The following is a 17653-nucleotide window of genomic DNA, read 5'->3' as shown; positions in this document are numbered from 1 at the left end:
GCTTCCTTCTCTCTTTGCTAACACAAGAAGTGAGGAGAATTTTACAAGACCCATCAGTGAGTGTTGCAATCCAGGCATACACCACGGCAAATTGCAATCACTCTGAGAGCAAGTGATTTCTCTGGGGACTTCAAAACACATGGTGCAGCACAGTCTTTGGCACTTAAATGCTGCCTTACTTCAATCAGTGGAAAAAAAAGTCAGAAAAATTAAAATAAAACAAATTTAGATTAATGTAATCTCAGTGATGAAGGTATATGCTCAAACTTCAGGAAATTATATTTTTCAGCCTTACATCAGCTCAGCTGTTTTGCATATGCTGGCCTTGGTTAGTTCTGCTCTGTATGTTTTTAATATTTGTTTCATATCTCTGAGATTTACAATTGATATGTATACTTTAATACTTTTGATAACATATTATTTATTCCTAAATCTCTGGGAAGGTGGCCATCCATCCAGTCTTGTGCGGGTAAAGCCAAGTTTACGTACATATTTCTACACGTGCATGAAAATATGCATTTTGTACTGCGCCTATGGCTTCTCAGTGAGATCTGGAGGTAAAGAACCTATTTACCAGGATCATGTTGTGCACATGACCCACACAGCTGGGCAGGATGACAGCTATGAGAGAACTGTGGCTCTGCCCTTGACCAGCCTTGTAGGACTGAGGTTCCATTTAATGGCCAAGGCTGGCGGGCACCTCTGGAGAGGGTCCAGTCCAGCTCCCTCCTCAGGGCTACAGCTACAGTGGCTGCTCAGAGCAACACCCAGCCTGGTTTTTAGTACCTCCACTGATAGAGATGCCACAGGCATTCAGGACAACCTGCTCGACACTAAAGATACACGGAATTTAAATAGAATTTCCTTCAGTCGGTGCCGTTTGTGCGAAGCCGTGTCACACTGTTAGAAAGAACTAACTAGTACGGTACTGACACGCCATGAGATAGAACAAGTTGTGGCTGGAGAAGGGGGACATGCAGAGGTGGGGCAGCACTTTTCCTGGAGTAACACCCTTGTCCTAATTCCTGGAGAGGAGCATAACACAGTACAGTTCAGTACGGGAATGATGCAGCAAGGAGGCGGACAAGGACTGCAGAGGGGGATCAAGACCACCCAAGCCCCACAAAGCCCTCTGACCCATTTCCAGAAAGATCGGACTGTACTTGGTAACTAATTTATACGGAAAGTGAGAAACCTGTCTTCAGGGTGGAGAAAAACTACCCATAAAATGGTACCCCTCCCAAGCCTGGGCAGCGACCCCTGCGACCGTGAGCAGGATCAATGCTGGAATCAGGACTGGTGATCTCTTTTCTCTCTCTTTCTCTCTGCCCCTCTTTAACTCATCTCTTCCTTTCTCTCTTCCCTTTCAACCTACCGCCATATCCAAAACCCACTGCCGTGTGCTTACACAGTTTCCACATTAAGTGTACGATTCAATAATAAAACTTTCTAATTGTTTGCGGACCCTGTGACTTCTGCCGCTCATCTGGAGCACGAGCGCTCAGGCGCCCCGGGCTCTGCCCTGCCCTTGCGGACGGGACTGCTCGCCCGCCCGCCCAGCGGGGCGGACGAGCGCAGAAGCTCGGCCCCCTGCGCTCCCTCCCTCCTGCCCCGTCCGTACCGCCCTCTCCCTGCGTGTGCCGGAAAGGGGAAGAGGCGGAGCGGCGATGCATCCGAGTCATGGCCGCGCCCCGCCGCCGCCCGGCCCCTTCCCTTCCCGGCTCGCTCCGCCCGCCATGTTGCGGCGGCGGCGGGAACGGGAGCGGCGGGATCGCGGGGCGCTCGGAGCATGCGGGGCGCAGGCAGCGGGCAGGGCGCGGAGCGGCGTTCCGCGGGCGCGGCTCCCGCGCAGTGGGTGCTCATTGCCCCAGGTAACCTGGCGGGGTCGCTCCGCGGAGGGGCTCTGCCGCAGCTCCCAGCTCTCCCGCCCCCCGGCCGGCTCGGGCGGGAGGCGGGCTCTCGTCCCCAGGGCCTGGGGCAGGTGCCGGGGCTGCTGCGGTCGGCCGGGCCCCGCCCGGCTGTGCTGAGGCCGCTTTGGGACGCGGCCTCTACACGAGTCCCCGCACGGTACCCGCCCTCCCCTCTCCAGGGACCCCGTTTCCCTCGCTGGATTAGTGCGTTTAATTTATGTCTGTTATTAGCGTTTTACCAAGGGCTCTTGCCACCGATGTCCCTGATGGGGTCTGGCTGTCCCCTCCCCGGAGCTGGCGGCCCACCTTGCCTCCATCCCCTTAGTCCCTTCCTGCAGTGTGTGAAGGAAACGGTGTAGTGCCCTGAGCCACAGCTGTCAAACAGACTTCAGTCCTAAACCAGAGTGAGATCTCCTCAGCTCCTGGTTGTGAAGCAGCAGAACTCCACAGGAGAGCTCTGCAATATCCACTGTGTTGCGGAGGCTCACTCTCTCCTATGCCGCGCTGAATCACTGGGAGGATGCCTTTGCTCCTTACATGTATTTCTGCCTAGTATAGGTTTAAACAAACAGATCGCAAAATATTTTGCTGTTAAAGAGGATGAGTGAAATCGGATGTGTTCAAATGCCAAGACATTAAGAGGAAGGAGACATAACTGTCTTTTTCTAGCTTGGTTTTTAAGGAAGTGAGACTTCCATGATTATCTGTGGGCCAGCTTTGTACTGTGGCTATTTCCTAACTCACTCATTAACTGGAGAGTGTTAATAACCAAGCCTGATAAAAAGGATGAGTTCTTTGGAGTAATTTTCTGAGCTTTGCCTGTGATGTTGTGAGAAATGCTGTAAATGGCACCACTGAAGGAAAGGTATAGCAAGAGCTTTGTTCAGCAAAGGTTGAAAATAAGGCAGGAGCTCAGTCTTAAGACATGTGCCCATAAGAAACCAGGCTTCTCTAGTTACATGGGAAACAGAACCAATTGCTATGATTTCACTGATTCCTCTCTTCCTCTAGTTTTAACTTTCTGGTTCCACCCTTTGGTATCTAACATGCTTGATGCCTAAGAAAGGAATTTATAAAGTGAGGAATTCCTTTTTTTAATATTGACTCTATGCAGACTAGGATTTAAAGCTGAATCTCATATCAGATGACTGGCTATGCCAACAGATGTCCATACTGTGCAAATATTTACAAATATGCTTAGCTTATGCATGAGTAGTCAGTTCTGTGGACTAAGTTAAATTCTTCAGTAAGTGTTTGCAGGATTGGAGCCAGAGCTTGTAACTTTCATGAAGCCAGACAGTTTGTATTACCAATTATGCCAGCACAGCTCTGACAAAATTTATATAGTACTCCAGACCTGTAAGAAAGTTTATTAAGCCTTAGTTGAACTTCAAAGCACATAGTGATTTTTAAAAAAAGTCTGTGGCTGATAAATTCAGAATTCCACAGCTGATGAGAGCCAGCCAAATGAACAATTTCATGATTTTAGTTTAGTTTTAGCATGATTTTCAGAAAAGTTTTTTTAAGTTAACATGTTACCACTTATCACAATTTAGCATTTCATAACTGCTCTGTTGAATTAATCTCTGAATTTTTTCATTGGCTATTTAGCAGAATGTGTAGTAGGAATACCTGATTACTTTCAGGAATTAAGATGGTTGCAGTTGGATTTAGAACAAAAATGTCCTTTTAATGGTAAAATTCTGTTCATGTGACAATCTCTTTCTTCGTAATACCTGTATGGCATTATATTACATACATATCCAAAACCAGCTGGTGCAGATAAGTGCAGGATCTGTTTCTGGGTGTGAGTTCAATGCCATTTGTTCCTGAGTCTACTAAAAAAAGCTTGTCTGCTTTAATATGGAAGGTTATGAAATTACTACTGATTTCCTTGTTTAAGTGCACATTTATATGCTGTTATATTGCATGGATAATGAATTGCTGCTCTGCCATTCAGAGCATGTGTGATGACTGATGAGACAAATTTCAGTTTCATTTTTGATTTTGTAGTTTTTGTATTGGTTTCAGTGTTCTGGAAACAGCTCAGAAACAAGAAATCTCTTCTGTCAGGTAGAACTGCACCTGTTCTTTGTTGAAGTCATGATTCTGGCTAGAGGAATGCAGTCAGAGTGAGTTTTTTACCTATGGTGTGAACTGTTTTTAGAGGCCCAGACTGCCACTTTCTGTAGCAAGTGATTAATTCTGTCAAATTTCCAGCACTGTAAAAGTTTGGTAATTAGTGGTCCTCTCATGCCTGCACATCACAGGGCAGAGTTACAAACCATATGCTCAGCAGTTACTTTGCATGGTTTGTAGAGGTGGGTGAAGGTCGGGAGGGGAAGCGGGGTTGACTGAGCCAGTCTTTGCCCTCGCCAGCCCTTCTGCCACACCAAGACAAGTGTGCTGTTTGGCGTGGGGGAATCACACAAAGGGAGTCCAAGTAGGAAGGGAAAAGAAGAGCCTTGGACAGTCATGTCTGAGCTGACTGCTAAGCAACCTCTGCGTGAGATTGCAAATTTTACCTTTAGAGATGGTAGTCTGTCCTTGGCCTGGTGAGAGGTGTTGTGATGGTGTTATGATGCTGATATTTGCTTTTTTTCCATGAAGACAGGACAATTTGACATGCAAATACAATAATATTTTTTATTTGTTTTTGTAAGTGTAATGATTCCTTGTTTAGGGATTGAACCACCAAGGGCAGGACAAAGAGGGAAGCCAGAAGTGGTGGAAGAGGAGTTAGGACGTGCTGCTCAGGCAGGGTGAGAAGAGGGTGGTATCCATGTTCATCACTCCAGAAAGGCTGGAAGCCACTGATGTACGTTGTGCAGCCTTATTGGGGATGTGTAGTGAAAGGTTGAGAAATAGATGTGAATGGCCAGGAGAGAAAACAATGAACAAACAGCAAGGCTCAGGGTAGATGGAGGAATTTATTGTTGTGGAGGAAGGTGAAAGGACAGAAAACTTGGTCGTGTTGGTAGTGGTAGAGCTGTGCATGCTAGCCTTGAAACAGAGTCAGCTCTTAGGGCTGTCTCTGCAGTTGCAGATTAACTGTGCAGTGGATATACCAGGCACCAGATTTAGCCTGGGGCATGCTCAGCTCAGCACTAGCAGTTTATTAATTCAAGTGCTGTGCCATGTTAACACATCTCTGCTGTTTCCAGAACCAGCTTTGCAGTGCAGCTGCTTTCAGACAGTGTCTGAACTAATAAGTCCTGATGGACCAAGCTGGCTTTGTGTAGACCCACTTGGGTGTTTCTGTGCTGTGCTCCATGTTCCAGGGGATTTTATTAGCTTGGCTGGAAATCTGGATCTGAGCTTGCTTTGTGCAGAGTAGTTGACGTCGATGGTTAAGAAGACCTCCCGAATCTGGAGTTCTGGAGGAATCATGGTACAGAGACACCAGCGTGCTAACGAGTCCTGAAGGACCACACGGGCTTCGATGGTGGATGGCTGAGTTTCCAGATAGTGCTTTCCTGCATTTCTAGTGGGAGTTTGGTAATCAAGTCTGTTACATTACCCTTGTATCCAAACTGCTTTTCCGTGAGAATGTAGAAATGGCTGTAATGGCTTTCTGTTGTTGGTCTAGCTACTGAACAGGTACAAGAGACAAGTAGTAGCTCCTGGGGATTAAATCTTGGCTCTCTCTCGGCTACAAAGTTACTAATGATGTGCTTTAATAGAGCAGATTCTGTCTGTATTTACTGAGTATGCATGTACTTAAAAAAAATACTGCTACTTTTTAATGTGAATGTAGGAAATTTCTACCTACCTTTTCATCTGGGGCCATGGAACTACCATTTTTTATGTGTTCTCTGAAAATTATAAGAGCTAGAAGTTATTTTCTAGACTGATAAATATTGCTGAGACCCAGCAGTATTTTAGGGCTATCTAAATCTAAAGGCAGGGCTTTGGAATACTCTCAGATACTGTGGTAAAGTCACTGTGTCTGACATAGATGTGATCTGAGCTCTGTATAATAAATAAACATTCTTATGCAATGGCTTCAAATGGGTCTTACCAAAATCACACTAGCTGCTTAACAGGATTGGTGTGAAGGACAGTCTCTTTTTCAGTATTCCTCAGGGATAGGTGTTATGTCAGAACTGAAACTATTTATATCCTTCACTGGTTTTAGCAAAGAGGTCAGGAATTGAAGGCAGTTTTCTAAGTGTGATGTTCCCCTCTACACCTAAAGTTAAGACTGATATGTTTAATATGTTCTGTCTTTGTCTGCATTAGGAAAATAAGTAGGGGTTAGCTGCTTGCTGAAAATTATTCTCAACCTTTGTTTTTCTGAGCTACACAAGTTTAGCTGAGCACATTTTTTCAGTCTGCTGTTTTCTTAAACAGTAAATTGATTAGCTCTTTTATTGTTTTATGGGAACTGCCATATGAATAGAACTGGAAGGGTTGCAATGGGGGAGGGAAATTTAACAATCCTATTATTTTTAGGACTTACTTATTCAAAAATAAAAGGAGCAGTTTCAAATTATACTTGGCAAAATGTTTGAACAAATCTCATATATGCCAAAAGTCAAATGGAGGCAGAAATAAATGGACTGCGATGCCAAACCATGGGGCATCAGCACGCATTAAATTAATCCTCCATCCTTTCAGTTGAGACTAAGGAACTTTTGTCTCCATGCAGTAACCGAGGAAGTATTTGACTTGAAAATTTTGGGTCTTAGTGAGAGAAGGTGTCATAGCATAAGAAGCTGTGGAATACTTAATTTGTGAAAGTGGTTTGCTTTAAAAACAGAAGTAGACAGGTTTTGCATTAATTTTTTTTCCATCCTTGCACTTTGATACATGCTTTCACTTAGTGTTTTAAACAAATTCAGTTTATCTGCTACGAAATAGATCACACTGCTGGGCTGTTAGGGTGCTTGAATCAAAAATTGTAATGAGTGTCAAAATTGAGCAGAATAATTGAACATGAATACTTTCCCAGAATAATCTAGGTAAAGAACTTGGAAATAATGTTTACAATAAAGAAATATGTATTTTTTTAACAGCTGAGTCAAAACATCAGAAAACCTATATGAAATAATTGCACATGTTTATATACCTTTTTAATCAGGTGAATGTGAATATGCTTATTTTAGAAGTTAGCACTCTGTGGGCATATTTTACTAAACCTCCCCTTAAACTGGCATTGGCATCTCCTGAACAAAGCCTTTTGCCTGCCGGTAATTTTGCACTCTTTCTTACATGTCATCTCCTAAAAGGTGTACTGAGCTCTGCCGTGAATAAAGCAGATATAACTGGCAAGCTAAGGAGCCAGAAGGAAGCATAGCAAATAAAATAACTGAAAAGAGATGTTTTAATGTGTAACACCATCTCCCACTTCTGCTTTCTGCCATCTGGCTTGGAAGAGACCAACATATGCCAACTTAGGCCTCTCTGCATATGGGAATAGGGCTGATTCAGCCAGTAATACAGCTGCACCAGTGCTGACCCTATAAATATTGAGAAGGGAAGTCTGTAGTTTTTATCCTTTCAAGTGATAACCAGTTCTTGAACTTCTCAAGACTGACCTCCCCTTTATTCAGCTGAAACTCTGCATGTTCTGCCAGGCATCTTGACTTCAGTAATGGGTGAATTAGTACTGTCCATTGCTACTAGTGAGTCCATGAACATGGGGTTTTTTTGGCTAAGAAGTGAATTGTGCCAGCACAAAGGGAAGCCAAAAGATGCTCTCAGGCTTAAGTCTTTAAATTCAGCTGTATTGCCTTTTGTCCTGGAGCAAAAGACCATTCAAACTGTCAAGTAGAATTTCTTTCTGAAGTTGTGATCAAGATAGAAAACAGTGCCTTTTTTAGATTCTGTCTTTTATTGTACAATGTTCTAAATTATGTCACATTAAACATTGTTTCCTTAGGGCACCAAATAATAAATACCATGATTACCAACTGATTATCATTCTGTCTTTTACAATAAGCATGGCAAAAGTCCCCTCACTGAAGCAAGTACAATGTACAGTCATAGAAGGAATAAGGTGGTGAGGTAACATCAAGTTTACATAACTGAATAACGATTATTTCCAGAAATCAAATGTGGGCAAGTACAAACCCATACCTTTTATGTAAGCACCTGCAAAATATTGGCTGTTTACAGAGGTGAATTGTTCTGCTCAGTGCTCCCCTGAGTATTGTGAGCCAAGGAAGCAACAATGTAGACCTGTGGCTCCTCTCCTGCTTTCTCAACTCTGTCAATTCACACATGATCTGGTTTTCTAATTCGTGTGCATTGGTCAAAGACACCTGTGTCACATGTGGAGTAGGATATATTCTATGCCATCTGCTCCTGCCATGGGTTCTGTCTCTTGTTCCAGTGAGCTTACTGATAGGATTGAAAGTTATTTACTTCTTCTTTGTGAGTGGTTTCTTCTCAGTTGGATAAGTGAACTGAGCTGACTCGCTGTGGGGCCATGAGCTTACTAGTTTCGGTGGTACAAAACAAGAAGGGAGCAGAGTTGGAGACCCCAGGACTGCACTTTTCTATGGATTGTGATCTTCGGTCATTTGAAGCCACTTATGATACAGACTGTGTTCTCAGTCTGTGCATACCTGAATTCATTTATTATACTTGCAGTTAATTACCTTGTAACTTAGAAAAATTATCAAAAATTTGGGTGATACAAAGTACTGGATTTATTAATTATTTTTCACTAGGCTATTTTTCAGGGCATGCTGCACAACAAAGGACATGGACAGTGAATTAAAGCCATTTCCTTGAGGGTTGAGATTCTAAAAAGAACACAAATAAAATGTTTAATAGATCTAACCTATCTGTACCCTTAGGCTATACAGTTTAAAGTCTTCCATAAAATGTCTATTTAGTGGGCTCCATCATAATGTCTCCATCTGACACACCTTTCATGCACAGTTAGAAGTTAAGAAGGGAATGGAAAAGACTTGTGTAGGTGACGTATGGTTTAATATCTGGTTTTAAATGAAATCTTAACTTTTTATTTCCAGACTTAAATAGTCCTTTTTCTTTTCAGGGTGGCGGTGGTTGGGAAATTTGTGCTCTCAGGGTTTTTTTCCTCTTACGCATTTGACAGATATTTACAGCCTTTTTGCTTGCTTGGCTGGCAGCTTTTTGCATGGGAACTCCATATAACTTGATATTAGTCTGTTATATATAGTATTCTATAAGCATTTTTTTTTAAAAGATGAATAGACTTTGCATCATCCATAACAGTTTCATAGCTCTTAGTGGGAGTTTTATGTTGTTTTTCAATTTATTTATGTTGCTGTACCAGGTAACGCTTTTTTGTTTTAACGACCAGATTCATTAGCGCCTCATATCTATCCATTGTGGAAGAAATTATTGCCAGAAATCCTTTGAAAGCTGGTTAACTTTAACTTTGTCTTGTTTATGTACTTTATAGAATTTTCCTGGTTGTACGTCTGACCTCCATGAAACACAATAATCTTTTCTCTTTTTCTTCAGCTGCCTCCTGGAAGTATCTGCCTTCTGTCTTCCCAGGCAGTTTAAAGAGTGACTTGCTGGCTGAGATGCCTCCTTGAGACAGGATTAATAGAGCCCCTCTGTACCCTTCTGTCAGTTTTTTATATCATTGTAGTGTGTGTTGTCCTAGGAGAAAATCATGCTGTAATGGCATGTTAGTGAGCTGACCTGACTGTGGGCCATTGTTGGTAGAGAGTGTACTGTTCAAAAAGCTCTCGCCTCTCTCCCCCAGGTATTCTTGTAGATGACCGAGTTTGTCAGGGCTGAGCTATGGGAACTGTTACAATAAGCATAGTGGCAATCATCTGATGTTTTCCTCTAGAATTTAACAAAACACCTCTTCCTGTAATGTTACTTTTTACTGTTTATTTTCTGTAGGGGGTTTTCTTATCTGGAGGTGAACCTTAAAATTGAAAAAAAAATTCCTAACCTAGTTTAACTCTCTGTTTTGATAGAAAATGGCTGCAGTACTGCTTTTTAAGAAGTCTGTGTTTACTTAGCTATAAGAGATCCTTGCTGAAGTAGAAGGACTGATAAATGTAATGGCATTAAAGAAATCCAGTTACCTTTCCTGGCTACAATCCAGAACACAAATAAGTTAGGTTTGGACACCTAACATCAAAAATCCCTTGCTCAGCATTTTCCTACTCGTGAGGTATTTAAATTCAGATAAATAGGGCCTTCTTTGCCCTTAAGGCCATATTAATACTGCATCCAGTTTTCCAAGCAGGCATTCTTCCAATTGCCTCTTTTTTTTTGTCTGCCAACTTGACATATAGTAAGCCAATCTATAACAAAAATATACTTCAGATGCCCCTGGAAATGGAGTGGAATACTGCTTACATTTTGAGGAAATTGAATGTTAAAGAAACTCAAAGAAACCGCTTTGGCCTTTGCCCAGTCCTTCCCTTCTCCTTGTGTGTGTGCATGTCCCTTCAGGCAAACTCTTTTCCATGGCAGCTGTGTGGAGAGTGTGAGGTACACTCTGAGATACTGGGACAGAAGCCTGTAGCTCAGGCTGTTGGTTGGGGTTTGATCCCTGCTGCTGTCTGTGCTGTGCTGAGCCCCTTGGAGCCTGAGGAGCGCCAAAGAATCCCTTGGGCAGGGCTGTGCTGCTCTTCACCAGCTGGGGAAGAGCTCCTGGCAGGGCCAGAGGGGCAGAGAGAGGGTGCTGAGCCTGGGATACCATGGGGCAGGCCTGGATGAAGGAGGGTGGTTATCTGGTTGGGGAGTTAAAGGATTATGAGGAAGAGAAGGGAGACTGTATTCCTTGGGTTTGTTACACTCAGTGCTGCCTACCTATAGGTGTCCCCCAGGCTTAGCAGAGATGGATAAATTCAGTGTATTACTAGCAGGTTAGGAAGAGAACATCTCAACCCAGTAAAGATGCAAATGTCATTAAAACCAGCAAAAAATTAGGAAGGATTGTCAACTTAATTGCTGACAAGATGCAACTTTGGGCTCAGCTGGACTCATTCCCAGTGTTCATCAATCTATGCATGAAGAAAGCAGAGCAAGCAAGCGCTGAAAGTTCCTTTGGGGTTTTTTTGTTTTGCTTTTTGTTTTAAAGTTTGAAACTCACATTTACTGTGTATATTTTAATATGTTCATGTGAAACACATCAAAGTAAACACGTGCAGTGTGTTTCTTTCACTATCATTAATCACTTCAGTGTTTTAAAAAGTAACAAAAAATACACTAATGTTAAACTGTGGTCAAGAATTGAAATATACACAGCTCTAGAAATTGGAAAGTCGCCTTTGCCAGGGCAAATGTAGCTTGACAACCATATGTTTATGTATCAGCATATGAAGCAAGTCTGCTTAGCAAATACGGATTTTTTCCATTAAAAGCCCTCAACTTATATTGAAACTTTTTGAAGCACTTTTTGAAGCCACCTGAAGACTCAGTTGAGTATTGAAGAGAAGAAAATTACTTCAAATTCTCTGAACAGCTCTGAGAATTATTACCCTCCAACATTTTTATCACTAAACACAGTTGGTTTTTGTGTCCTGCTTATGTCTTTATCTGGGCAACTTCTGTTGGTGGCACAACTGAATAACAAGGGGTGGATATGAAGGATATGAAGGTTGAGAGTTATTTGGGGCTTGCTTTTTTTTTTTTTTTTTTTTTTTTTTCCTCCCCATAAGGTGTTAGTAAAGAGCCAGGTGTGAAAAGTCCACTTGTCCTTTTCAGATTTCAGATATGCTGGGGCTTTCACCTAGGGGAGAAGACAGCTACTTTCAGTTGTTCCTACTTCCCTGTTTACCAAAGAATTGTGCCACCTCCCTCTTCCCAAACCTGCTGGATGTTACTGAAAGGGGAAGGACAATGTGGCGCTTCTGTTCCTTTGAAGAATCATGCAGTCTGCCTCTACTGCTCCTCTCTGCTTTCCTCAGCAGCACTGTAACACAAACATCAGCCTGATCTCTGTCAGTCCATTCTCTGGGGTCTGGATACTCATTATATATGTGAAATGCTTTAGTAATTTTCCTTACTCTGATGAATGCCTGTATGAAAGGAATTGAGGCAGAACTGGCAGTGTGCAGGCTAAGAAAGATGATGCTGTCATGGTGCTCTTTACTGAGATGTGGGAAGTTGTTTTCATAAATATAAGTTAGACTTTCCCTACAAAGAGAACTTGGCTAGAATATAATTAACTGGGGATGCTTATAGATGTGTTTTTTTGTACTTGAGTCAGCGTCCTTGTGGTAGCTGTTTCTCTCTTTTTTCAGTTTCACAGAAAAAAATTACAGCTTTGTGGCTCTGCTTTTTATCTTCTGTTTGTTCAAAGATAAAGGAAAGAAAATATCTGTGAGGGGCTTCAGCCAGAGGTGCTGCATTCTCTCAGCTTCTTTTTCTTGTGGGGGGAACTAAATGCAGTCTTTATATTTCAAGTTTATACATAACAGATAAATAAGTGTGCATGTTTTTCACAAACATAACAACTAGAATAGGCTAATTCCTGCATAATCTGACTTTGTGAAAGCTTTAAACGATAGTTTCTTCCCATGTGTATTTTACCTTTTGGACTTTCTTAATGTCCACGTTGTGCTTGGCCTGACTAACCAAAGCAGTCTCATTGTCTTTGTGACTAATCAGGGCGGCATATCAGTTCATCTTACTTAACTGGGATGTCAATTTTAGGAGCTCTCTTGCCTGAAGGCTCTCTAGGGGGAAGTGGTTTTCAAAATCTAAATCATCCCCAGGTGCATATCTTTCCTGTGACAGAGAGTGCCAGGAAGTCTGGAATCATAATTTAAGTGCCTTGATCAGGTAGGATGAATTTAGGCTGAGGCATACAGTTTTTAGACAGATGTGTGTGTGTGTGTTTTCAGAAAGTGTCAATCCAATTAATTCTGAATGTCTTGGTGAAGCAGATGTGAAATACTTCACAATTTACAAGTTCCTAACTTTTTCCTCTCCCCCTACAGAGGCTGCAATTGACCCCCCAAAGACACCTGACAGCGAACCCTTGTTTACGAAACTGCGCAACCCAAGCACAGGCAAGTTCTGGAACTGTGACATGAGCTTGTTAAAATTCTGGTTGATTTTCTCCACCACCAAAAGACTCATGTTTCTCAAAGCTGAAGTAATGATGATAGGTACAAGTCTTTAGTGCCAAAGATACTGCTGGTTATGCCAGATGGTTAATGCTGTGCAAACATTTAGGATTTCTTTTATAATTTTAATTGGTTGAACTGTTTATTCATCAGAAATATTGGCAGAACAAAAAAGGGGTGTAATTTAAGTTCTGTTCTTAAGTGCATTAGTTTTGGGGAGCTTAGAGTGTTGGGTGTTGAGTCCAAGATTTTTTTTAAATCCAAATTTAGGCTTCTTAGCATTCATCTTATGCTATAAAATAAATAGAGTTAGAAGAAGTGATTCAATTGTCCTTACCAAGCTTTTTAATTCTTTTCATTTTTAAATCTAATTTTCTTCTCGTGGCTGGTTCATGTTGTCTCTTTTCTCCTTAACAGAGGATGAGGCACTTCGAATTCAAAGTATATTAGAAAGACCAGCAAATGCAGGCAATTCAATGACACCACCATCCCACCGTTGCTTTCTTCTAGTCATATTGTTCTTTTAGTCAAGGATGTTTAATTATTCTATGATTAATTAATAATTGGAGTGTATGATGCTGCAACAGAAACTTGCAGCAAGCCTTAGTTGGGGTTAACATTCTGTTTGAGAAACGTTTTTCATGCTGTTTTTTTTTTTTCTTTGCCTGAGCTAGTTTCTTCTCTGTAGATTAAAGTTTTATGGTTTTGGTCTGAAATTGACTGCTTGTATTTATATGTATTTACATATATGTGTGTAACTGAGGCTTCAGATGAATTTTATTGTCACAGTGGAGGAACCATATTTGTTCTTGAAAGATGAAAATTGTCAAAAATAATGATACAGAATGTAAAATCACTTGCTCATCATGATACCTGTTTCTTGATTACTCACATTTGCAATGGGAATATAAAGCCACATCTAATTTCCACCTGTGTTATTATTTCCTGCTGTAGCATACTGCCTTTACAGTTTGTTATGTTTCTAAAAAGCATAGATGTTAATTTGTTTTTCTCTGTGTAAAAAGACATCTGTTTACCTTGTAGAATCAGAGATCTTGGGAAAGTTTTCTGGGGAAAACCTAAAGTGCAATGATTGTCTGGGTGTGTTCCTTTAGAATTTACAGGACCTTATTTATAGGCCTGCATAGACTTTTAGTTATGTAGCCTGTTATAAATACAAAGTCTGAAAATGGAAGAACTGAGAACACGCTATTAATGTCTTTTCCTTACCTTTGTGTCTAACAGATGAATTGTTGATGCCAGATGCTGTATAAGTAGGCACTGAAGGACTCAGCACACTATAGAATTGATGCTAAGCACTTTATTAAATAAAAGCATGCTTTGTCCTTTATATAGACAGGTAAAAAGAACAAGATTTCTATCCCTTACAAAGACTGTAAAGTAGGATCAGACTGCAATTCAGAAGTACCACAAGAACCATTAGTGAAGTTGTGAGCAAAGCTGTCCAGGTTCTGTCTCCATTCCCTGCAGTTCCTGTCTAACAATACTGTAGGGAACCCATGGTGACTGTCCTTTTAGCATAATGACATAAATTAAGGAGCTGTACTTATATAATAAGAAGGGTTCTTTCCCCAAGATTTTGTAGCTCACCACTGGATTTGGCTAGCACACTCCCTGGTAGGAGTCTTAAGTTGTTCAGTCAGCACTTCTGTGAGTAGTTTGATATGGAGCTGATCAAACTGTGGTGTAGACCCTTGTTGAGGGTGCACATGGTAATGATTGAAATTTCTGCTCCCCGCTTATGACTACTCATTGCTCCTCTCCTCCCCTACCCAAAAGAAAAATTATCAGAGTACTGAAATTATATCCTTAAGTGAGGTTAAACATCTGGTCAGCCTTTTGGATAAAGGGGAAAAAAATGCATTACCAGTCATTTTTGGGAATTCATCTCTCTGCCCATTTTTGCTGACCTCCCTCCGCACCTGGGGGTGTCTGCAGACTGAGAAGAGCAGTGCTGATGTCAGCTTTCAGGGCTTACACTGAGGCTTCTCTGAGCCAGCCCATCATCTGCAAGTCACTGCAGCTTTGCAATTTATGTGCTCTGAGCAGGACAGCCCTGCTGTAGTTGCTCTCGTTTCATGAGGATGGATTAATAACCAAGATAGAAGCAGTCCAGCCAACAGACTCAGCTGACCACATTTCAGTGGCCCCTTCTGTAGTTGTGGCAACTTCCCATTTCAGATATGAAAAATGCCAGTCCTGTTTGCAATGTGTTTGTCACCCTTTTATTGTAACCTAAAACTAATGTCTAATGGTAGAGCTGTGTTGTGGGATGACCTAAAATAAAACTTTCCTTTTCCTTTCCCAACTATTAAGGTTCTGATGGGCGCTTCAAACCAACTTCTTCTAGTTTCCTTGTTTACTTTATAGGTCTACCCATACAGAGTCATCACAATCCATTTTGGTGCACAAAAAAAAAAAAAAAAAAAGAGTATTTCAGATTGTCCATGAAAGGTTTGAGGCTTTTGTTCCACTAACCCAGAGTCTGATATCCTCAAGACAAACATCATGGAAGGAGAGGGAATTCTCTTGTTTTCCACCTTCCCTCTTCACTGCAGAAAAAAGCTGATTTCTTGAATGATTTTGATTTGGGTTTTGATCAAAGGCTTTGTGTTGTAAGATGAACTATTCACACATCTTATTTATTGATTCAAATTCAGTTTCGTTTATAGAGCTGGTAAATGAACATCTGTATATAATAGTGTTTTTTGTCTGAGCTCTCTTTGTAGTGAGTTTATGTAGACTGTGTGTATGTTTGTGTGTCTGTATGTATATAAGGCACATTCTTCAAACATATTGGGTATTCTTTTGATTTTTCTGAAAGCTCACAAACACAAACCAGATTTCTTTTCAACAGGGGAAGCAACCCTTTACTTATTCAATAGTGGTGCACAGCAGCTGTTTGAAGTAAAAGCTTTCCATGAGGAACGTCGTTCCTGGTTTATAGGTCAGACTGTTCAACAGGGTGAGTTGGATAATGTGTCTTTCCCCCATCTTTAACCAATGTTTGTACACAGACCTTCTCTCTTTCTTCTAGTAAATTTACAGGTGTTTTTCCTTGTTGTTTGAGACATGCTGTATCATATCCCCACCTTCTGATAGACTCATGTGCCATATGGATTTAACCAGGGGCATTGTCATTTCTCTTTGAAAGGTTGCCTTTGGCAGCCTCAATTAGACTGATGTTCATTTGTCATTTTTGAAGGGGGAAGGAGGGGTAAGTAATTCAATTGTGTTTAAACTGAAGTGCCATAAAATAGTTAGCTTTCCTTGTCAATCACACCAGCAATCTTTGTAAGTTAATGTGTATTATCCTATGGGAAAGAAAAGAAAGGGCAGGAAGGCCTTAGCTAGCCAAGCAAAGTGGTGTGTTAAAGCTTCAAGCACTGGAATGTATGGTCTTGTGTTCTTTAAATTGCCTCTGTAGTTCCCAGCCTGAGTGCTGGGTTCTCAGAGGTCTGAAGCTGCTATTTCAGTGTTCTCTCTGAAGGGAGCTGGTCTGTAATATCCTGGACATTCTCTGATCCTGCTCACCTTTGTGAAAATGAGGAGGAGGCTTGTGTAACTTGTTTGTGACGGCTTTCACAATCCGTTTTCAGTAAAGATATTATTGTAGCAGTGTTTCTCTGCCAGCATGTCCACAGACCAGCATGTCCATAAGTATTAATTCAGAAGATTAAGGTATATTTGTTTTATTCCTTTTCATTAGAGAAAAGTCCATTTATAGTAATAAATAAAAGCAACCCTTCCAGACATATGCCTTCTTTAACAGTAATATCCCAAAGTGTCTGCTAACTTTTAAACATCCTCTGCAGGCACATAAAGCAGTGCAAGCAGTATGTCTCTGAGCTTTTCCTTGCTCTTCTTGGGGGTGAGCCAACAGACTGGGTCTGCTCCCTGCTCCCAATTATGTCCACATTGTATTCTCTCTCTCCCTTTCTAACCTTTATTTTGGCCCTTGGGAAACAGTTGCCTTAAGAAATCATGTCCTCAGTTTTCTTTAAAAAATACAGTGAAAAAATTGTTCCTGAATGTTAGGGCTGCTGTATCTCTGAAAGGGTCAGGAGAAGAACAATTAAAAAAAAAAAATCTTTGCGTTTGCAGTTAAAACAAATTATCTGGTTATCTGCAGAGAAGGGCAGAGGTCTTTATACACTTCTAGTGAGTCTGAATCTTTAGAACAAACAAAAATAACTTCCTGGAGGTTGGGTGGAAAGCATTTAAATGGAAGCTTTTAGAAAGTGGCTAGTGGATCTTTTTCTTTCCAATTTCAATATCAAAGCTTTCGTGTTTGTAAGTAGTCCTGATGCTTGCTTTGCCTCACACTGAACATCATATTGGTAATACACATGGTAGGTTGGATATCAGCTTTGCCAGAAACACATTCTTCCCACATGATCTCTTTTTAGTTTTAGGGCCATCATAATAGGATTGCCTTTTCTTTAATTATCTTAATCATGTGATTTAAAACAAAAAAAATTACATTTATTTGCTTTTGATTTGCTAATCACAGTCAAATTGTCATCAATTATTAGGTCTCATTAGTAAATTTCCTTGATGTTACGTTGTTTCCAATTATCTGCAGTTGTACAAAAGGCCTGACTAAGCCATTGTCCTGCAATGAACTCCAGATGGGCAGAGGTGTCTGTTTCAATGGGAGACCAAGTTCTTCCTTTGTGT

General features: G+C 41.2%; 1 protein-coding gene across 5 annotated transcripts in view; it reads left to right on the top strand.

Annotated features, from left to right (window-relative positions):
* The first annotated feature begins 1714 nt into the window (after positions 1 to 1714).
* Positions 1715 to 17653, top strand: part of RNASEH2B (ribonuclease H2 subunit B) — a 43371-nt gene continuing 27432 nt past the window's right edge. For all 5 annotated transcript variants that reach the window (XM_059838991.1, XM_059838988.1, XM_059838987.1 and 2 more), the window contains exons 1-3: positions 1715 to 1871; positions 12824 to 12895; positions 15831 to 15938. In XM_059838991.1, the coding sequence (XP_059694974.1) occupies positions 1790 to 1871; positions 12824 to 12895; positions 15831 to 15938 (262 nt within the window). In that variant the 5' untranslated portion in view covers positions 1715 to 1789. The remainder of the gene's footprint in view (positions 1872 to 12823; positions 12896 to 15830; positions 15939 to 17653) is intronic.

This window comes from Haemorhous mexicanus, chromosome 2 (assembly GCF_027477595.1).
Source record: "Haemorhous mexicanus isolate bHaeMex1 chromosome 2, bHaeMex1.pri, whole genome shotgun sequence".
In the NCBI taxonomy this organism is placed as follows: domain Eukaryota; kingdom Metazoa; phylum Chordata; class Aves; order Passeriformes; family Fringillidae; genus Haemorhous; species Haemorhous mexicanus.
The sequence above is the reverse complement of the archived record's forward strand: the minus strand, read 5'-3'. Positions and strand labels throughout refer to the sequence as shown.